A 23,557-nucleotide genomic window follows, 5' to 3' on the forward strand; every position below is an offset into this window, starting at 1 on the left:
GGAAAAACATTTTGGACTTGAGGATCATTTAATTGCCACTTGAGGCTAGAAAACAAGTTATTCTATTTTAATCTGGCTTGAAAATGTATCATTTTGCAATACTCAAAATCAGTCTGGTCAGCTTTACATCAAATTCACTATCAACTTCAACTACTGTCATTCTAATTACTGCACCTGACAAGTTTGACTGGTATATATCTATGTGATCAAATACAGAATGTGAACATGTGTGTTTGGCTGACCTCATATCCATAGATAAACTATCTACATCCTAGACTGTGGGCAATGGTAGAATGTGAACATGTGTGTTTGGCTGACCTCATATCCACAGATAAACTATCTACATCCTAGATTATGGGCAATGGTAATCAGTTTCCCATCTCCAAGCTCTCACTGTAAAGGAAGTCTGGTTCCCCTGTGTATGTTCTGGGCACTCAATTAATGAATGAAATTGATAGAACAGTCATGATGAGCAGAACATCTTTTAAATTCTTTTAAATACCATATGGAAACAATTAACAAAATCATGTAAACTTGTGCTTAACTTGCTTTCTGAATTATTTTCACTAAAAGTCAAATATGAATAAATTTGTTGTTCTGGAGCACATACATTTAACTTTGTGTCACAGCACTCACATGCTAAGCTATAGCCTTGACAGTGCAGAGAAGTACTCATAAATTGCTGAGGACACTGCAATGCTCCCCAAGCAGGAAAATATACCAAGAGAATGAGCCAACCCAGAATTACATGGGTATCAAGGACTTTGGACTTCCTCACCCCTTTTTCCCAGCACCATTTCCACAGGGGGCAGAAACTGAAAATTTGATTTGACTTCCCCAGAATGCTACAGTTACTCCTTAAGCTTAATTTACGATAAACATAAAACATCTTAAGAGTCAGGTAGTTAACTTCTAGTTCAACAAATGTTACCACTGATTTAACTTTCTTTAAGGTATGATTCTGGGCTTCCCTGGTGGCACAGTGGTTAAGAATCTGCCTGCCAATGCAGGGGACACGGGTTCGGGCCCTGGTCCGGGAAGATCCCACATGCCACGGAGCAACTAAGCCCGTGTGCTATTAACTACTGAGCCTGCACTCTAGAGCCCACGAGCCACAACTACTGAAGCCCATGCACCTACAGCCCATGCTCCATGACGAGAAGCCACTGCAACGGGAAGCCACTGCAATGAGAAGCCTGCACACCCCAATGAAGAGTAGCCCCCGCTCGCCGCAACTAGAGAAAGCCCGCGTGCAGCAACGAAGACCCAACACAGCCAAAAATAAATAAAATTAATTTTTTAAAAAAAAGGTATGATTCAGGTTTGTTCTTGGAAAGTTGGTCAGTTGATTGAGGACAGAATTTGACATAGGGTAGAAATTGCTTTCAGGGAAGTGAAATTTTATAAAGGCCAAATATAAATTAAAACATTTATATATGAGATACAGACACATACCAAATTGTTAACAATCCCTCTAAAGAGGGATGTGAGATGGTGGGGAGACATCTGAAGAGGGACTTTCATTTTTTATTATATATTAAAGGCACAGATCAAACAAGTCTTAATTTTTGGTAGCATGAAGTCTTGTGTTACGTAACTGCTCAAAGTTGTATAAAGACTCGTTTTAGTTTCCCCTGTCCTCTTTTCCTATCAACTATATACCTTCCCTCTTTTTCCTTCTTCCCTCAAGTAAAAACCTATTCTGAATAAAGAAAAATCTGCTAAATTCCTGAATTTTATATATTAGTCAGTCAACAGGGGGCCAAAAGTAAAATACTTCAAATGAATTGTAGGCAGATGCCTTTCTAATTTCCTGACTCACATGCTTAAAAGAGACCCTGGCTCTGTCTAAGGTAAGCACTGGCTGGCATTTAAATTCTATGATTCCAGTGAACTCCACCTAATTGACCAGATTCCTTTGGGGAAGTTTTTTTCTTTTAGGTCACGTGGCATGTGGGACCCCAGTTCCCCCACCAAGGATCGAACCCATGCCCCGTGCCTTGGGAGCATGGACTCCTAACCAATGGACAGCCAGGGAAGTCCCTGGGGAAGGTTTTATGGAGAGTCAGAAGTTATATAAAAAGGCAAAATACACCCAAAGAGATTTGGGACAAATGAAAGTGTATATATTCACATAAGAGCTCCTAGACATATTGGTAAGAAAAAAAGCAAGTTGCAAAACATATGCATAGTAAGACACAATTTATGTAAAAATTTTAAATGCACAAAATTATGTATTTCTATAGGTAAATATATATGTATATAAATGCATAAAGAAAAGGTGATTGAAGAGTATACACTATAGAGCAATAGTTACCATTTGGGAGGGGGTACACTAGGGGCACTTCTATAATAATCTGTATTTTTTATTTTTTCCTAGAATATAGTCTTACTTACGTAATTAAACACAAACTGAGGAACTTTTATACTTCTAGGAAGTACTACATAAGATGGTTTCCTTAAAAGAGCTTGCTACCACTGAAGATACAGTTTAGCAAATACCACTGTTCTGTTTTTCAACATCATCATACTTTATCCCTGCTGTCCCTCACCTTTCTCTCATTGCTCTACAGAAGTTCAAATTTAAGGAAATCATATTAGCTTTTTCTTGAGTATTTGATAATAAATGATTCAGTTGCCAGGAAGTATCAAAATCAAAGTGAGAACTGATTCAGTGGGAATAAAGGTCATTTAAGTAGGCAGGCTCATCCTTTGGCTTTAATGCAATGTACTTGGAAATATGTGCAGTATTCTGGAGAGGACGAGATGCTTTAAGATAAGATTCTTTCTGGGTGGGCCATGTAACATGCCATGTTCATTATCTACTGCAGAAAGGTTAACACTCAAAAGCACACTCAGCTTCCTTAGAAAACAGATGATATATAAATCCCAGATAGCCCAAGCAGTGCTAAAGATCTATCAAAGTGACATTTGTTTAGAAGCAAAGTTCTTTTGCTTAAAATTGGAAACTCTTAAGAGTATTTCTAAATTTTTCTCATTACATATGATTAATACTAAAATACTTACATTTAGGAAAGTTTGCTCAGAATTGTAATTAATTTGTTTTCTTGAAAAGGGAAAAGCCATCCAAGTCAGACATAGGTGTAGCATGAATTTTAGTCCACAACATCAACTATATTCCTCTGTTTGGTTGATAAAAAACTACAGAACAGCAACTTACTAGAATCAATGCCTACTATGAAATCAAATAAATGTGTTATGTTCAATGAATCCCAGCTTTTAATTATTAAAATCTAGGTAATGCATTTTATAATTTAGAAAAGAATACTTAAGGATTTACTAAGTCTCTATATCTTTAGAAATTACTGTAAGGCTCTTGCTGGTCATTACTATCTAAACCCTTTTCTAGAAGATCTCAACATTTTAAATGGTCACAAATTATGTATTCCCTCTTTGTCACACTAAAAAGACTGAAAACTATAATGGCAAACAGAAGTCAAAAGATAAATTTCAAAAGTCAAAGGCATAAGTCAAACCCTTCTAGACATAAGTGGTAATTATAAATGTAAGTTATATTATCTGAAAATAATATAAGATCAATGATCGAGACCCCTGGTAGTATTTATAATATAGAAAATTGCAAATTATGTATTAAAAGAAATAAACAGTATAACAATTCATTTTTAATGTTCTAAATATTTGGCACAATGCATAACTTGCCTTATTTAGAAACCATCTGATAAAAGTAATGTAGTATTTTAAATGATTTTAAAAATTGTCAGGTTGTAGAATTTCCTATCTACCTTTCATTCTACTTCTTACTACCCTCCTTGTCTATTTCTCAAATTTTACTTTTTCTTACTGAAAATCTAAAACTGAAATATCATTCTTCTGTTATTTTAATGCCAAATAAAAAGTAATCACTAATAATATATGGCTAATATTTTTTAAACGATTTCAATTTAGCTGTAACAGCCACAGCTTTAGGCTATTTTCAGGAGATAACCCCAGAAGAAAAGAAATTCAAACACTCATATTTCATATGGTAATGTGATGCTTGTTTCTTTTCAGATTACTGTTTACCCCAAAATTGTTGCAATATATTTAAAAACAATAATCTTCCTCTATAATCACAACGCAAAACAAGAAGCAGAACATGCATCATTACAGAAACAGTGATTGTATACTTTAAATATTCAGATACCTTCTTAATGACTATCTTAAACCAATTTTTATTTATATATACGAAGAGTATACACTTACTAGTTGAAAAATATATTGGTTCTATCTACCTACTACTTTTAATACACAACATGATAACTTGTGTCTTCTTCCTAATAGCACAATTATAAGGACAGGAACACAAAAGATAGGTATTAGAAAGGTGAAGAAAGTATCAGAAAAACTTCCTCAGCCTTGGTTTATCATTTTTTTATCTTTCCTTTGTATACATGCTGCAATTGATTGGTCCTCTTTCATTACCCTTTCACCCTGTTCCTATCTAAAGACCTTCTAGGCTTCAGAGCAAGGTCAGGTATACATATTATCTATTGTTGCTACTGAATTAGTTTAAATTACAGGTTAAAAAAAGAAGAATGAAACGCTTGAGGTTAAGAAGGGTACATAGAGGGCTTCCCTGGTGGTGCAGTGGTTGAGAGTCCACCTGCCGATGGAGGGGACGCGGGTTCGTGCCCCGGTCCGTGAGATCCCACATGCTGCGGAGCGGTTGGGCCCGTGAGCCATGGCCGCTGAGCCTGCGCGTCCGGAGCCTGTGCTCCGCAACGGGAGAGACCGCAGCAGTGAGAGGCCCGCGTACCGCAAAAAAAAAGAAAGGTACATAGAAACCAAAGAAGAGTAAAGAAAAAATAAATAAATAAAACAAAACATCGAGAGTGGTTGTACCATATCAATAATTATCTGGCAACTCTGGAGCAGAGGTTTCTATCTAGACTTTATATCATTAATATAGGGTCAAAAATCGAGAGTACAACTCTCCAATTATCAGGCTTTATGATTTTATTTTTTGGAATAAAGCTCAATTTCATGTCTAATTAGTTTTAAAAACATACTTCACTCCAATGGAGAAGAGCTTCTTTCCCATCTACATCTACAACAGTAGAAATGACAAGGCTTTCTTTACTACCACTGAAAGAACCAGGAGGGCAAAAACAATTTTTTCTTTTATCTGTACTCATGATTTCCCCTGCCTCCCTCCACCTCCTGCACAAACAGTAACTTCACAGGAAACCAAGAGACTACACAGACAATTTTAGCTTATCTTCCTGAAGACTCTTTCCACTCCGCCCTCTCTGAACACACACAGTGGAGAAGCAGTGGGTTGAGTTTGACAAGGACAATAATTAAGGAAGGTAAAATGAAGCCTTATAGAATACTTAATACTAAGTTAAAATTCTAATATCATAACATCAAGGTGTCAGTTTATTCAACTTTAACCCATCTGGGAAAGTTACTTCTTTAGTAACTATAACCTCATTATATTCTTTTAATTGCTCATGCTAACAACTTTATTGTATACTATTGCATCTTGTAAGAAGTAAATCCAGGGACCATTCCATTTTATCTTAGACATAACATTTACTAGTTTTCCAAGCATGACAGAAATGGAAAAATATATATATTAGAACAAGAACAATTTGTTAATTTCCACAATTTGTGTTCCTCCTATGAGCAGTGCCTGATTCTATTCTATCAGTCCTATGCTTAAAGAAAGAAAAAAAAAAAAAACTTAATGAGAGACTAATTTACAAAGTATACAAGAATATAATTTTATAATAAATCTTTCCAGTGTTCGTTATAACTTCATTACATGAAATGTTTCCCTTCAAAGAAACTCAGAAGGATAGCTCTTATAAAATGAAACAAAGCTTTCTGTGTTCATCTCTGGCAAGCAGTGACCAGAAACAGCTTGCTCACAAAGGATCTAAAAGTGCTGCCTGTGGAGGAGAAACTACCACTAACATGCTGTATGAATGAGTCTTGGTGAGTGGCTACTATCTGGGACTTCTTCCTCTCTTCTCCTACCAATGAGTCCATCTCACATAAAGCCTAACAGAAAACTAAAGCCTTGTAGCAGTGAAACTCAGCATGCTCCACTCAAATACTTCTAAGGTAACCATTCTAAAGCAAAATTAGCAGAAGTCATCTCTTTTATCCAAACAAAAAAACCAGAAAACAAAAAACAAACAAACAAAAACCCCCACAAAAGAACAACAACAAAAAAAAAACCACCCAAACCAAAAGGCAAATGCTGTTGCTCAATCATTAGATGGATTTACAGAGGCAAAAAATGTGACAACAGCAATAATTCAAGTGAAGTATATGAGAAAATTTAAACAGGCCACTTTCAAGTTAAGACAAAAGTGAAGGGGAGCTATGATCAGAGTCAAAAAGCTTAGACATTATCACCAAATGTTAATTCACTTTACAGTCATCAATGAGACTACTGTATATATTTTTGCACCTTGCGCTTGTAAAAGCAGATAAAATATTTAATATGTAATTTACAATGTATTTTATCAGCTCAGCATACAGGATGAATATAGATTATATCAAAGTGTAGTAGACAGGGGACTGTGCAAACCCTGCAAAAATAGTACTTCAGGTATCTGCTAATTTAAAAAAAAAGAAAACAAAAACAGTTTGCTGTTTAGAAGTGATACAATTCAAACTACCACAAAATACAAAGGACTGCAAAAATGTATACCATTCCAACAACATATATAAGTTATTAAATAAAGATTTGATTTAAAAGAATATAAATGAAGCCTTTAAGTAGGTCTTTTCTACATGCATATTACTCCTTGTTAAAGAAAAAAAATATGTAAAAAGGCCATTGGTAACTGCTTTGTTAACATGTGTAGAAAATGCCAATTCTCTGGTCACGAACCCCACTAAGTTTAGCACTTAAGGTCTCTGCAGTGTTATAAACGTAATTTAAAATACTGTTAACTCTCTAATTCCATTGGTAAAATAATGTGACTTGGAATATGGCAGTCTTTGTGTTGAGGGCAAGGATCCACAGTTTGTTTTTTTATTCCTTAGGGGTGAACAGTTATCCAGAAGAACAGCACCCTCCGCCACCGCTCTGGGCTTGAGGTTCATCATCAATAATTTGTACACCTCGCCTTGCAGCTCCTGGTTGACTGGAGCCATTGCCTTTTGCCCTTTCATCCACTTGTGCCGTTTCTATCATCCCTAAGAGAGGGAGAAAGCAGAAATTATTTAGGACCACAATTGGCGTTTTCTGTTTCTGTAATTTCAGTTTACCACCATGATAGCTATTTCTGACTTTCAACCAACAAGGAAACTAGATAAAATTAATAGCAAGCGTACCTGTCCAGTTGTATAACAGCCACAGTGACATCACCAGAGAAAAAAAGTTTTTGATTTAAACAAATGACTGTATACAAGTGTCATCCTTAAGATTTTCCAAGTATACTTAGAAATACGTCAAAGAAGGTCAAATTGTTCCAAGTACAAGCAATATTTAGGGTACAAGATTTATTCTTCAGTAAGTCATGTAAACTTTTAACCAAATAACATTTGAAAGAACAAAAGAGTTTAAGATGAAAGAGGAAGAACAAAGCTGGAGGACTCACACTATCTGATTTAAAGATACAGTAGAAGTTGCTCGAATGATGACAGTGAGATACTGGTGATTGTGTGGTCCAGTACAATCTTTTCAAGAGACAGTACTGGAACTGGACATTTACGTGTAAAAAATAGAAGTTCAATCTATACTTCCCACCATATGAGAAAATTAACAAAAAATTAATTACAGACTTAAATATAAAACAAATTTCTAGAAGAAAACACAGGAGGAAATCTCTGTAGAAGAAAATCTTTATGACTTTGAGTTACCAAAGGTTTCTCATGTAAGACAAAAAAACATGACTCATACAGAAAACCTGATAAATCAGACCTCATTAAAATTTAGAACTTCAGCTCTTTGAGAGACAGTTAAGAAAAATGAGAATATAAGACACAGACTAGGAGTAAATAGTTGCAAAATACATATCTGAAAAGATGAGGAAAGAAAAGAGAGTCCTTAAAACAGAATAAGGTTTCTTAAACTTGGGTCCAGAGATTGCTCTTGAACAATGGTTTCCAAATTGAGGTATACGGGATAATCCACTGAGGTAAAATTAGAAAAACGTTCAATTTATTTTTCCTTAACCTTTCAAAATTTCTATTTTTTTAATGTATATTTTACAATATGGAAAATCATAAGTACTTATACATGTTCTATAATTTTTAAAATAAACGTATAGAGAATATTCAATTCTTTTATATAAAGATATGATATATAACATTTATAAGCCACTGATCTAGAACCTCAGTACTCAAAGTATGGTCTGAGTACTAGTGTCATTACCGCTTGGGTGTCTGTTAGTAAAGAGAAGCTCAGGCCCACATCAGACCCATTTTATCAAATTATGCATTTTAATAAGCTCTCCTAGTGACTGATATGTACAGCAGTGGTTCTCAAATTTTAGTATGCATCAGAATCATAACGAGGGGTTAAAACACAGATTCTGGGCACCACCTCCAGAGATTCTGATTCAGTAGGTTTGGGGTAAGGCCCAAGAATTTGCACTTCTAACATACTCTCAAGTGACGCTAATGCTGCTGATTACAGGACCACATTTAGAGAATTAATGCTCTAGAAGAATTATGAATGATCTTCAGGCTTACATAAAGCTGAAATTTACTTCGAAGTTTGTATATATGTACATTTTTTTAGAGCAAAAAACCATCTTTCTGAGGTCTATAACTATAAGGAATATAATTTGACAAAATCATTTCAATCCATTATTCTATAGACTAGGGTTTTCCTAAGTATAGTGTACATTCTATTGGTGATATGAGAAATGACTTTCAGATTGTATATAATAAACATTTTCCTTTCTCTTTTTTTAATATGGAAAAGCTCAAACATATATAAAAGTAGAAAGAAGAGCATAATGAAAATCTGTATGTCCATCACACAATTTCATCCATACCTGGCAATCATCCCTACCATTATTTTAAATCAAATCCCAGATACATAATTTTATTCATAAATTATTTTAATATGATTTCTAAAAGATAAAAACATTTTAAAAAATAATTCTTTTTTTAAGCATAACCACTACACAATAACCACGCCTAAAAAAATTTACAATAATTTCTTAATATCATCAATATCCGGTGAGTGTTCATATAGTCCCAATTGTTTCACAAATGTTCTTTTTCACTAGTTTGTCAAATTAGGATCCAAATAAGGTCCATCCACTGGAACAGGTTGTTACAACTCTTAAATCTGTTTTATTCTGTCCATTCCCCTTCCATTTTAATTTTTAATAGTAATGCATATATTTTAATATGTATTTAGCGAATACTACACATAAGATTTCATAGCCATTGATTACTACTTGAAATAGGGCTAAAGAAGGTATTTAAGCTTCAAAAAATGAGTTAAAGATATTAAGTAAATAATAATACTGGTCGATGCGACAAATCATCAATATGGTCAAAATGGAAACTGTAAAACATCACCCCAGGGGCTTCCCTGGTGGCGCAGTGGTTAAGACTCCGCCTGCCAATGCAGGGGACACAGGTTCGAGCCCTGGTCCCAGAAGTTCCCACATGCTGCGGAGCAGCTAAGCCTGTGCGCCACAACTACTGATCCTGTGCTCTAGAGCCCGCAAGCCACAACTACTGAAGCCCGTGCACCTAGAGCCCGTGCTCCACAACAAGAGAAGCCACCGTAATGAGAAGCCCGCGCACTGCAATGAAGAGTAGCCCCCACCCGACGCAACTAGAGAAAGCCCGCGCGCAGCAACGAAGACCTAATGCAGCCAAAAATAAATAAATTAAATAAATAAATTAAAAACAAACAAACAATCACTCCAGAAATATTACCAATATTTTAAAAAGAGCCATATACCTACTTTTACAAAGGTCAAGAAAAAGTTCCTCAATCCCTTTGTTCTGTTTGGCTGAAGTATGATAATGTTTCGCTCCCACAGATTCTGCATACCTTAAAGAAAAGTAACATCAGTAATTGAAGTACAAATATGTTTCATGTTTTGTCATGACTGCTGTTTGAACTTTTTTTACAATAGCAATTTTAGTGACTTATTACTAATTAACCCAGGTTTAGTGAAATTAAGATTATATACCATTTGACGTTTCTATATATTGAATGAACTTTTAAATAAGAATAAAACAAGACTTTTATTCTAAGTTAATTTGCAACCCAAATACTTTAGTTTTTGTGACTCACTGACTATTTGGCCGTGACGGTTTTCTTTTGCATCACTCTTAATACTTTTTACTGAAACCAGAAAGAGAAGTGAAAGTGGAATAACTTTAAATGTCACCAAAAGCCAGAAATTGCCAGTGTAAACTCGCTTCACTGAATCCACTAGCTCAATCTATATTAAGAGGTTTGAGTAATAACTAAATGGTAAAGTACATTGTGCAAAGAGGAAGACTTCTTACAGAGAGTGACTGAAGGAAGGAAGAGAAGGGATAACACTTACGATTCTGCTTCTTGAATGGAAACATGTCTCTCCTTCTCCAAGTCTATTTTATTACCTAATTTGAAAATGTAAATGCCAGTCTTTAATATTGATTCATTTTTATAATGAAATTAAGCCAATTCTAAATATACAATTGCCATTTTAATCATCTGGAAAAATAATACAAATCCCCACCAGACTTCTAAATGTCCTGAAACTGTAAGGTTTCAGGACATTTGGATATGAGGATATGAGGGCTGATCATGACTGTCAAGGTGAATGCCTCAGCCTCCCTCAAATGGCTCAATGCACATCCCTCCTGAAGCTGCAGCCTCTGTCAGAGAAAATAACTTTTCCAAAGAGATAAGCACTATTTTTGATTTAGGGTATAAATGGGACTAAGATTCACTAGGGAATCCTAAGGATAAACCTATGAGTCTTAGCCAAGTGTAAATGGTCCCCAATCAATAATTATGGTTCATGAAAATATATTAGGCTAGCCTCTTGGATCCTAAGAATATTTTGGTTTTCTCGATGATATTAACTGGTTAAAGAAAGCATTAAAATATATGGCTTTTGAAGTACTTCACCACTGCAGGGGAAGAAACTACATTTGTTTTAAAAACATGAGACAACTTAGTATATGAACATCATGCAGATTTTAAATTACTGAAAATAAGTTTAGCTCTCCTTAAACAATGGAACCAAACTGAGATTATGCCATAAAGCCACCAGAACAAAAGTGTAGAAACTGCAAAATGCAGATTCCTTATTATATACAGGGTAGAGATTAAGGTAAGTAGGCTGGACAGAGTGCTAAAGGCAATGGAAATAACATACAGAAAAGGGGAAAAATACCCTAAGAAAGGACACTTTAAACAAATATTTTCATTTCTTCTATTATGACCTATAGGGGTAAAAAAGGAAACCTTGTAAATAAGGTCATTTTTTCTCAGGACCTTAGAGAGTCTAGAAGACAATTTCAGATAAAGTATTGAAGTAAGCACCCAATGAAAGATGAGATGCTTAGAACTGAGAGGTACAAGCCCAGAGGTTCTGTATATGAAGCCCTCAAATAATCTGAGCACCTAATCACGCGCAGCTTTAAGCAATGATCTGACACCATAGCCTAAGGTTGAGGGAGGGAAGCAGACATACTAAAGCTCAGCTGGTACTAACAAATTCAGTAGTAAACTCTTCCTTCTTTGAACAGTTATCAGCCTATCTCAGCAAGAAGACACATATCAGTTCTGATTTCCCACATTATACTTTATCAATAAAATTTTAATTTGCTAAATATTACAACCAATATATCCAACAGTCACCAGTGGAATAAGCTGTTTCATGCTATGAAGAATGCACAAAGCACCACCTAGTGGCAGGCAGCTCCAACAAACGGAGGCACAAGATCCTGCCATTGTAAAAAGGTAAAACAGCCTCCTATAGATCAAAGGAGACTTTTGCAACTAACTAAAACCCTATGAGTTGGTTTGTTAGAGCTTTAATGTCTCTTTTTTCAAAATCCACCATAATTACCAACATCTATTTGTGAAAACTGAGGATAGGGAAAGTAGACAATCACCTTGTTGCCTCACATGAATATCTGGGGAAAATTATTGACACTGCTTTATTATTTAACAGCATTTTAAACTTAACTAAACTTTAATAAAGCCAGTATTTTTTTGTTTTTGTTTTTTAATCTTTTGGCCATGCCACACGGCTTGCAGGATCTTAGTTCCCCAGCCAGGGACTGAACCCAGGCCACGGCAATGAAAGCGCCAAGTCCTAAACAATGGACTGCCAGGGAGTTCCCTAAAACCAGTTATTATTAAAATGGCTAACTATTTTAATAACATAATTAATATTTTAAACAAAAAAATCCCTCTACTAAATAACTACTATTTCTTTGAACAATAAGTGCTCATAATGAATTAACAGCACAGACCAAGTCACAAAACTGCCTGTCAGTGACTGACACCTTTCCAAAGTTCAAGACCTTTTTAGCTATGTTCTTTTAAAAGCAAGAGAGCTAAAGCTTGTGGTTGAGGCTCATATCTGTTTCAATACTACTGTGCAGCCACAATGGGAACTTTCTAATAGGCTTACAACACCTGAAAATAAGAATAACCACCAAAGTAAGCACCTACTTGAAAGTATAGTACAATAAAGGCTAGGGGGGAAAGCTGACGGAAGCTATTGGAGAGGAAAAGGCTATCCTGCTAAGAATACTAAAAATTTTATCTTCTTTAAAAATACCTATTTGAATTAAGAACATGGAAGGGATACACCCATTGCTAAGGGCAGATGGCCTAATAGCAATAAAGAGCTAGAACTTTATTTTGCTTAGGCTGGATGTTGTGTGGCCTAGTGGAAAGAAATTTTTAAATCTGATCAAACTTGTTTTTAAGTCCTGGCGCATTTCAAAACTATAAGATTTGGGGCAAATTACTTAACCCCTTAGTCTCACTTTGTACAAATGTAGCTAATAAACTTTGCAAGGTTAATGTGAAAATAAGATATATGTAAAAAGTCTAGCACATAGGATGTGTTCAATAGAGTATTTTTCAGCCATCACAGTGAATGATCAAATGGAAAATGACAGTGAATGATCAAATGGAAAATCAATACTGTTATGAGAGAATTAAACTCATGATAATTAACACATTTCCTACCACAACCCTGGCTGGCTTCAGAAATCCCTTAACCACCCCTTCCCCAATTTAGTTCGGTTTGCTTCTGTGCTATCACAGCACACCCCCAACCCCTTGATAGCATGTATCATAATGTACAATAAGAGCTTGTTTTTCTCTCTCACCCTACATGATAAGCTCTGGGGAGATAAGGACCATATCTATTTTTTAACTTATTCACTACATTATTCTCAAAACCTGGTACATAGCCAGCAATATACATTATTGGTTAAGTATATGAGCTTGAAGTAGCAGACAGACCCAAATGAAAATCCCAGGTCTATCTCTATATACTATGTAGTTTGGGAAGTATCAAGCTCTCTAAGTCCATTTTCTCATGTGTAAAATGGAAATGGCAACAATGCCTTCTTGCCGTGTTGTCAGGAGGCTTAAATGAAATAAGTGTGTAGTTCTTAGAATAGTACCTGGCACTCAATAAGTGGTAACTATTATTAATAATAAATATTTGTTTAACAAACATACAAATGTTAAGGACAGACTAGAAACAAAATACTCTATTAAACAGAGCAACCACAGCCAAGAGTGCCGATCAATGGATTAACTAAAACTAGAGGGAAAAGTCTGCTAGTAGAGTTCTCTCTTCCTGCTTTACACATTATCAGTGATTTAGATAAGGACCTAGAAGGTTCTGCATCTAACTTACACATGAAAAAGCTAGTAGATTATATATCAAACATAAACATTCAGAAACATATGACAAGTTGAAATTCCTACACTTAGGTTTAAATAATTTAGTTATGTAGGAAGATGGGAAAGCCTGACAGAAGACCAATACTTATAAAAAAGGAATTCTGATTTTTGTTAACCATAATCTACATAAAAGAGAAATTGAGTTGACATGACTGCTAAAAAGTATATCCAATCTTGGGCAATGCTGGTAGAAGGACAGTAAGAAGATTTTAAAAAAGAGAGAGCTATGGTATACATTGAGTCAACAATGTTTGGATTCTAGTATTCATTTCAAGTGTAGGAGACACACTGATACACCGAAATAAACCTAGGAAAAAATAATCAGGATGATGAGGATGTCTGAAAGTTAGCCCAAACAGTTGAAAACCTAGGGAAGATTTTAGGTGAACCATCCAAGTAGGCTTCAAATGTTTGAAGGACTGTCTTGTGTAAAGGGAAAGGAACAAATATTTGTCATATGCCTACTCTATACCAAGTGTTTTCCAAATCATTATTTAGTCTTCATCACAATCCTATGAGGTAGTATTATTTTGAAGTTAGTTTTAAAACAGGAGAGAAAATAAACACTGAACATATATAGAATGAAATGAAAATCAAGACGTGGAAAAAATAATGCAGATGTCCATCAACAGCAAAAGGATAAACTGTGGAATATTCATAGAATTAAGTATTAGATAGCAAAGAGAGTAAAATGAAGTACAACTATATACAAGAACATAGAGGAATCTTGTAAACATAATGTAAAGCCAAAAAAACAGACAAAATAGCTCCCATACACATATGATCCTATTTTCTGAAATTCAGAACACAACCAGTCCCTGCAGTAAAAAGTCAGGATTATGTCTGGGGTGAGGAGAAGGCAACTGGGGTAGTGTTGGGATGAGAAAGGAGCACAAAAAAAAAAAAGAAAAAAAAGAAAGGGGGCTTCTAATGTACTGGTGGGGCTTCTAATGTACTGGTTACACAGATATGGTAACTTTGTGAAATTTTCCTTTTGTGGTAAATGGGCTCTCAAAATTCTTCCAACTCTGAATTACAAACAGAATTCCATGTCACACTTGCCAATGGAAAAGGGAGAGTGAGAGCTTTTTATACTTTATACAAAACATTAATAAACATTATATAACATGAAATGAGACGTATCTAACCCTACTTGGGGGCAGTAAGCTACCAGTTTCAATATTACTAAACCTTCTAAGAATATGAACATGAAGAATACAAAGTTTAAGTTAATTATCCTAAGTTTATTCACGCAGCTAATTTTTTTTTTTTTTTTTTTTTTGGCCATGCTGCGAGGCTTGTGGGATCCCTGGTCCCGGTAGCAGAGATTGAACCCGTGCCCCCCTGCAGTGGAAGTGCTTAGCACTAACCACTGGACCACCAGGGAATTCCCACCCAGCTAATTTTTTAAATGTTATTTTGTAACCTTGGTCAAGTAACAAGTTCTTGAGGCTTCTTTGACTTTCCTTTTTTCTTTCTTTTTTTTTTTTAAAGATTTTTTTGATGTGGACCATTTTTAAAGCCTTTATTGAATTTGTTACAATATTGCCTCTATTTTATGTTTTGGTTTTTTGGCCCCAAGCCATGTGGGATCTTAGCTCCCCAACCAGGGAGGAACCCACAGCGCCTGCATTGGAAGGCGAAGTCTTAACCACTGGACTGCCAGGGAAATCCCTTCTTTGACTTTCTTAAGAATATGTTAGCTATGTTTCTTAGAATGTGTTACTTCCTTCCTCTCTTCTGAGAGATAACCAGAATCCCAAATCATCAAATCTTTAGTCATTCACCTACTGTGACCACTTCCACTCCCAGTAAGTCCAATATACCAGACAGACAAAAGCAGGCCAAACTCACTAATGACTAGCTGCAGCTTTGGTCCCAAACTCCTATGTGGTCTACGACTCCAGTGTTCTTGTTTGAAATATTCCCATCATCTAGCCTAACATCTAGCATCTAGACTAAAAAGCAGGCCAGATCAGCTCCTGTTCCTCTCCCAAAACTTGCACCCTGATCTGGACCTGTAAAATTTACCAGTCTAATGGTGACAAAATATAAGAAATGTAAACTCAGGTTAAAACAAAAAAATTCTTAAGGCTAAAAGCAGAATTTGCCCACGGTGACTACTCCATTCTATGTCCTCCACTAAAACTACCCTGGTTTCTCCCAAGCCATTTATCAGTTACATAAAAAGGAAGAGAGAAAACAGCCTGAGGCTATTCATAAGGATTAATATCATAAGCAGAGGAGTCTGAATGACTCAATTTGAATCCCATCTCTGATAGCTGCATGATATTAAGCAAGTTATTAAGTACGTATCTCCAGGGCTCAGCTTCCTCTACAAAACCCTCATAGGGTTGTGAAGATTACATGAGATAATGTCCACTGAGTACACAGCATAGTGTCTGGAACACTTTATTGACCAATAATTAGCTGTTATATCATAGAAATAATACTCTAAAGAAAAAGGAAACCAAAGAGAAATGCCAGAAGTCCAAGAGTGAATTCTAGAGTTAGTTGTTTTACTTTACTTCTTAAGATATTTTTCCAGTCTAGTATATCATGATCTACTTATATCTTTGGAGTCACATTTGTTCTTAACTCAAAAATGGGTATAGTTAAATATAGAGAACAAGAATACAGCTTAAGTCATTGATTTTAATTATATTGTAAAGTAGTTGCTGAACTCTTCTTTTCTAAAATAATCTTATGATGAAAAACCAAGGGTCAAGTTGAAGCAAGGCTGGGGGACTTGATGCCCTACATGTTTAGGGCTTCCCACTTGCTCCCCAAAGGCATTCCTTGAAGTACAGATGTCTGAACCTCCTGAAAGATCACTTCCAAATCCCAAATTATACTAAAATATTAAATACTAAAATACCACTCTTCTTTTCTCATGTAACTTTAAAATGAAAATTACTGATTTACTATTGTTTAATAAAGTGTTAAGGAAATAAAGGACATTTTTTAAAAGTAATGATGCTTACCAACTATACATAAACAGATTTCATTTCCCAACATTTTCCGTAATTCTTTGACCCAGTTTTTAACCTGTGTACACAAAAGAGTAAATATTAAAACAAATCCTGTAACAATGACTACCATTACAACACCCCAAAACTCAACACTGTCAAAATACCTCAAAATTTGGTCTAACAGTCCATGTGTTTAGTTATTACTAGGAATGATTCACTGTAGGATCATTTATATCGCAAACCACACACACAAACATCCAATGGAAAGATTTCTCTCTATATCTACACATAAGAATAAACAGAAGCATCTCTAATTACAGACTTTCATAACTGCCCATAAATACAAGCAAAGCTGTTCACCAAAGCAAAAGCATGTCAATTCCAGCCTCTGATAATAGATGCTTATAGAGAATCACTTTGGACTTAAGAAAACATGGGCTTAATTAAAAATCTTTTGTAACCCAACTGGGTCACAAATAGAGGGCACAGGAGCTTCTGTGTCACACATTTAAAGGAAAACAAAATGTATATAGGTACCAAAAAGAGTAAAATAAAATTTCATCCTTTGGTGTAGGATAGGTTTCTTCAAGTTCAGCACTACTGATATTTTGGCTCAGATAGTTCTTTGTTGTGAGGGACTGTCCTGTGCAATGTATGATGCTTAGCAGTATCCCTGGCTTCCTACCCACTAGATACCAGTTCCATCCTCCAGGTGGGACAAAGATGTCTCTAGACATTGCTGCCCCCTGGTGGAGAGCCCCTGGTGCACAATGGCTCCAGTGGCAAACTGATTCTTCACTACGGATGGAGCAGAGCAGCAAGCACCGTGGGGAGTAAACTGAAATTAGGTTTTTTTTTTTTTTTTTTTAATGCTGGGCTTCCTTCCTTCCTTTCTTTCTTTCCCTCTCTCTTTCTTTTGCTGTGTCGGGTCTCAGTTGTGGCACACAGGCTCTTTGTTGCAGTGCGTGTGCTGTCTAGTTGTGGTGTGTGGGCTCCAGAGTGTGCGGGCTCAGTAGTTGCGGCGCTCGGGCTTAGTTGCCCCGCGGCATGTGGGATCTTAGTTCCCTGACCAGGGACTGAACCCACGTCCCCTGCATTAAAAGGTGGATTCTTAACCACTGGACCACCAGGGAAGTCCCTGAAATTAAGTAATCTTTTGAACTCATGATTTTAAATATATTGATTACCATAAAACAGGATAAAGAACCAACTTGGGATACCTACTTTCATTTTTGTGTAATGGAATTTAGTACATATGTAACCAAATGACACAGAACTTATATACCTTCCTAAAAAAAATACACACACATCTACAAATAACAAAAATTACATTAGATATGTGTGATAAGCATTTACTGTGCATATGTTCCTATGCACAAAGTAACAATAAGAAAAATCTGACAGTACTGGTATAAAATGTACATCCTCATCACTTCAAAGGAAACATGCCAGAATCCAATTATGTTATTACCCTACTCCCTGTACATATAGTATCACAACCTACTAAATCTAACCAATTTTTTAAAAATTTGTTATTCATCTGCAATCAGATCCCCCTCCACAGGCATCCTATTCATTACCCCCATACACTCTGTAATGAGTTAAAGATGGTCACCAGTTCTTTGCCAAGAGTATTTCCTCTCTCTTTGACTCTGGGCTAGCCTTGTAACTTGCTTTGACCAAGAGAATGTGGCAGAACTAATGCCATGCCAATTCCAGACTAAAGCCTTAGGAAGGTCAGGCAGCTACACTCTTGGGATCCAGCTGTCACATAAGAAGCTTTGGCTGGAATATGGAATAATGAGAGCATGTGGAGAGAGTACTGGAGAATGAGACACCAAATGGAGTGAGAGGCCATGTGGAGGAAAACCAGGCCCTCTTGGATGCAGGTTCCCACCCAGCCAAACCCCCAGTTCAATGCAGCTGCATGACTGACTCCACTGACACCACATGGAGCAGAGGACTTGCCCAGTCAACCCTTAAAACACCACGAGAAACAATATTTCATTGTTTTAAGTCACCAAATTTTGGGGGTTTTGTTATACAGCTGGAGATAACTGGTTACTTTTCAACCTAATAGACTCCACCTTCTTTTAAGCAATAAAATACTTAAACCATTTCTTTTTATGCCAAAAGGGCAGGGAGGGATAACAAACAGCACCCCACATATATATCTTTTTAAAATGTCATTAAATCTGAAAGCTACCTATTGCCTCATTTTTCTACTCCTTGGACTAAGTTTTTCCACATGGCATTAATAATCCAAGGGCTAACTTGTACATCTGCTTCATCAGTTAAATACTAGGAAATAAAATAAAAACAAAAAACTAAAAAGGCAAGTAATTTCAACAAGTACAAACCTGTAACTCAAGGCAAGAAAAGTTTCTACCTTGGAAATTACCCCCTTTAGTTAAACATCCTTGACAAAGTTATTCCAAGAAGGGCTTTCAAAGAAAAGGTCAAATAAGTAACTAGTCACAATCCTAATTGTGATGAGAATTCAGAGGTAAGTTTAATGGTCACTCATTTTTGGTCCCAAACAACTATAAAAATTCTTTATTTTTGGTGAATGTTTAAAGAGGGGTTAAAAAAAAATGGAGGAGCTTTAAAATGAACACTACCTAGATTGTCCTTTTAAAATTTATATTATATCCTCCAGGAAATTTAGTGAGAAGAAAGAGCTTAAACTTGATTTAGTTCTTCGTTTTCCTCCCCACAATTATGGAACCTGCCCATGCAGCCATACCAAGTTATCAGGTGGCCAGTGTGTATGAACCAAAAAAATGTATGTGATTTTTCTTTAATAGGGAGAAAAAAAGCCTCTATATTTTTCTGAAGCTTTACTTCACATTATTTCCCTTTCCTAATATCTGAGAAAGCCATGAAATAAACTATTAATAAATGATATCCATATTGTTAACATGAATTAAATACTCCATTAAAAAATATGAGTGGTCATCATTTATGCACAAACTATACTTTACCTTTAAAGCCAAGGCTAATCACATTAGTAAACAAAAGATGTTAATGCAGACTTGAAAAAATCAGTGTTGTTCTATTAAGTCATCTACCCATAAGTAAACAGAATACCTTCTGAAACGAATCTTCATCTGTTATATCATAAACTAAAATAGCTCCATTTGAATCTCTGTAGTAAATTGGACCCAATGCATGGAATCTCTCTTGACCTGCTGTATCCTAAATAAAGCAATAAACTCTTATTAGATCAGAAGAAAAAATACATCTGTTATTGTAACTACAGTGAACTTTCGTTCAATTGGAAAGTGGGGTATAAAGTTATAGATAACCCCAAAACACTGTTAAAAGAAACAAAACAGGTTACAAATAAAAATTTTAAGTCAAGTTATAATCAATATTTAATGTTTTACTGTTACATAAAGAGTACTTCTCCCCTCCCCAACCTTCCTCTTCCTCAGCAATCTTCCCACCCTCACTAAAAAACCATTTCAGTTGCCAAAGGGTCAGAATGGGCCACAATGGCATTATAAGCCAGGAACAGGCCTTGCACTAAATTTAGGTTCTCCCCAGAGAGAGGAGACAAGGAGAAAGAGCATGCAGCAGGACCACCTGCCAACAGGTACACTACTGCATTATCCTCACCCTACTCTCCACTGGCCATTCCCTTGGAGGATTAGAGTATGGAGATGGGGGGGAAAAGGCCAGGCAGGCTGTCCACCCCTTTCTCTGACATGGAATCCCTCTGAGTTGACCCTTCTCCAGCTAAAAAGTTATGATAGAACTATTCATGTATACAATTGTATGCAAGATAAAATTCTTAGCCAGATTTTAGGAAAAAAATGTTTATTTAAAAAAGGTTTTGGGGCTTCCCTGGTGGCGCAGTGGTTGAGAGTCCGCCTGCCGATGCAGGGGACGCGGGTTTGTGCCCCGGTCCGGGAAGATCCCACATGCCGTGGAGCGGCTGGGCCCGTGAGCCATGGCCACTGAGCCTGCGCATCCGGAGCCTGTGCTCCGCAACAGGAGAGGCCACAACGGTGAGAGGCCCGTGTACCGCAAAAAAAAAAAAAAAAAAAAAAGTATTTGGCTAAACTTCAGTTAACTAAAATAAATCCAGAAAATTTTGAGCCAATTAGTTATGAGAGAACCAGGAATAGGTACTCTAGGCCTTCACTCATACAGTTGAAAAGGTTAACTTACCCATATAGCAAGATTTACTCTTTTCCCACCAATATTTAACTTCTTTGTTAAGAATGATGCCTAAGAAAAGAGAGATATACATTAAACAATGTTTCACATAAAATAACATTTTTTATTTCCAAAACTACAGATGAATGAATCATATCAATATGAAATAAGTTATCTGGGAGAAAAAGTAATCACTGAGTTTTTATTAATGATTAAACATTATTTCCACTGAAGACAGAACATTATTTTTACTCTAATCTAAGAAAAAGATATTTTGTTTTATGAATACAAGTTATGAAAAGTACAAAAAAATGGGTAAATATGTTTTCTTAGTTTTTCCTCATTACAGCATTTTCTTCGCATTTAATTTGATGCCACCTACCTACTCATTATAGAAAGCGTCTAAGAGACTTCTAAGATGAGATAAAAGAAATGTTTACTGATAGTTAACTGTATGAATGCCATTATTATTGGAAATTTTCCTGCAATTATTTTATAATTCAATTATTTAAACTATATCTAATAATTGCCCTAGGTACTAATGTCACAGAAATGAAAGGAAATGGTTCCAGCTTTCAAGGAGCTTATAGTCCACTGCAGAAACTAAAATATAAAGAGAATTAAAATACCATGTGATAATCGTTAAAATGGACGGTCTTGCCAAGTATACAATAGGAAAATGCTGAGGAAGGAAGTGTAAAGCCTGCTTGGATAAGTCACAGAAGGCTTCAGAAAGAAGGTAATGATCTCCCCTTTAGGAGTAGTAGGGGTTTTTCCTGACAGATGGGTGAAGCCACCGAAGCCTGAAACACATAACTCCCCACCCTATGGGAAACTCCAAGTTGGTCTGGTGGACGCTAGAGATGAGACTACAAAGATAGGCAAAGGTTGAATTAATCGAAAAAAAAGTCCTGACTCCATATCTAAGCCTATGGACTTTACCTTGTGGGTCTCAATAAAACGTGTTCCAAGACACTAGACAAGTTTTTTGTTTTTTAATGTATACTACAGTCAGGTATATTTGGGGACTGCTGTATATTGCTCTATATCCCCTTTGTGCATTCACAGTACCCATTAGCACACTAAAATTCTGCCAAAAGGAAGGCTGACTAACTGCATTTATACAAGCATTTCCCAAACTCATTTGACTTCTTTTTCCCTAAAAAGACCCCTAACTCATCCAAAGGAGTGTTAGGAAATAATACTGTTGACAATGGATAATCAATGAAGGGTTTCTAAGCAGTGAGGACATATAAGATCTATATTTTAAGAGAATGAATACGATAGGAAGAAAGAACAGGACTAGACCTGGAAGACAGGAGTCTATTTTAAAGTTGGAAAGAAAAACATAAGGGGCCTGAACTAAGTGCATGAGGATAGAAAAGAGAAAAATGAATCAAGTAATTGAAGAGGGAATATAATCAGAAACCAGAGTCAGTTGACCTGTTTAAAATAGGAACAAAGAGCCAACTTCAAAGCTATGCAAAGACAGTCACATTTAAGTGTATATATATAGAAGAAAGTGCAGAGATGGAAAGTAACACAGATAAAAGGCTAGGATGGTGAATTATTACTGAAGGAGAAGGAACCTAGATTTCAGGAAGGACTTTATGCTGTATGTATACCAAGGAAAATTAAAACTAAGAAAAGGCCACCAGATTTCGTGATTAACTAAGGAATCTACAGAGACACAAATGGCAGAGCTGAGATCAAATCCAGCAATGTCTGCCTTCAAAGCCCAAGCTACACTCAAGATATTTTACTAAATAAAACACAGGTTAGGGGCTTTCCCTGGTGGCACAGTGGTTAAGAATCCGCCTGCTAATGCAGGGGACACGGGTTCGAGCCCTGGTCCAGGAAAATCCCACATGCCGTGAAGCAACTAAGCCCGTGCGCTACAGCTACTGAGCCTGCGCTCTAGAGCCCATGAGCCACAACTACTGAAGCCCACGTGCCACAACTACTGAAGCCCGCGTGCCTAGAGCACGTGCTCCACAACAAGAGAAGCCACCCAATGAGAAGCCCATGCACCGCAACGAAGAGTAGCCCCCGCTCACAGCAACTAGAGAAAGCCCGCGTGCAATGAAGACCCAACGCAGCCAAAAAATAAGTAAATAAATAGAATAAATACATTTATTTTTTTAAAAAAAACAAAACACAGGTTATATAGAAAAGGGTATAAAATAAATTCAATGGCAAAATGACAAAGAAATAACTTGGAATATGAGAAGACCAAATACATGTTACGACAATAAATATGAATAAAGGACTATTTCCCACTCATAGCATAAGGGTGAAGAATATAAACTTTGAAGCAGAACTTTGGATTTGAATCTTAGCTTTGCCATTTATTAGCTGTATAATTTATTTGAATTCAACTATTTGTTCTGTTTCAATATCAATGTTATATAAAGAAGCTCAAAACCTGACTCCTATCCTAATATTTAATAGTAAGTAAACTTAAATGCCTCCCTCTCTTCTTTCAAACATATTTAAACTGATCTTCCCTCCAAAATCAGCTTTCCATTCCAAC

At 36.1% G+C, this 23,557-nt stretch overlaps 1 protein-coding gene across 1 annotated transcript in view; it reads right to left on the bottom strand.

Moving 5' to 3' along the window:
• Positions 1 to 3,624: 3,624 nt before the first annotated feature.
• The window catches only part of RAB21 (RAB21, member RAS oncogene family), a 31,458-nt gene continuing 11,525 nt past the window's right edge, over positions 3,625 to 23,557 (bottom strand). The window contains exons 2-7 of the mRNA XM_032644365.1: positions 21,037 to 21,096; positions 19,951 to 20,058; positions 16,873 to 16,936; positions 10,509 to 10,563; positions 9,915 to 10,003; positions 3,625 to 7,176 (exon numbers count right to left, since the gene is read on the bottom strand). Coding sequence (XP_032500256.1) covers positions 7,034 to 7,176; positions 9,915 to 10,003; positions 10,509 to 10,563; positions 16,873 to 16,936; positions 19,951 to 20,058; positions 21,037 to 21,096 — 519 coding nt within the window. The 3' untranslated portion in view covers positions 3,625 to 7,033. The remainder of the gene's footprint in view (positions 7,177 to 9,914; positions 10,004 to 10,508; positions 10,564 to 16,872; positions 16,937 to 19,950; positions 20,059 to 21,036; positions 21,097 to 23,557) is intronic.

Source organism: Phocoena sinus, chromosome 10 (genome assembly GCF_008692025.1).
Source record: "Phocoena sinus isolate mPhoSin1 chromosome 10, mPhoSin1.pri, whole genome shotgun sequence".
In the NCBI taxonomy this organism is placed as follows: Eukaryota; Metazoa; Chordata; class Mammalia; order Artiodactyla; family Phocoenidae; genus Phocoena; species Phocoena sinus.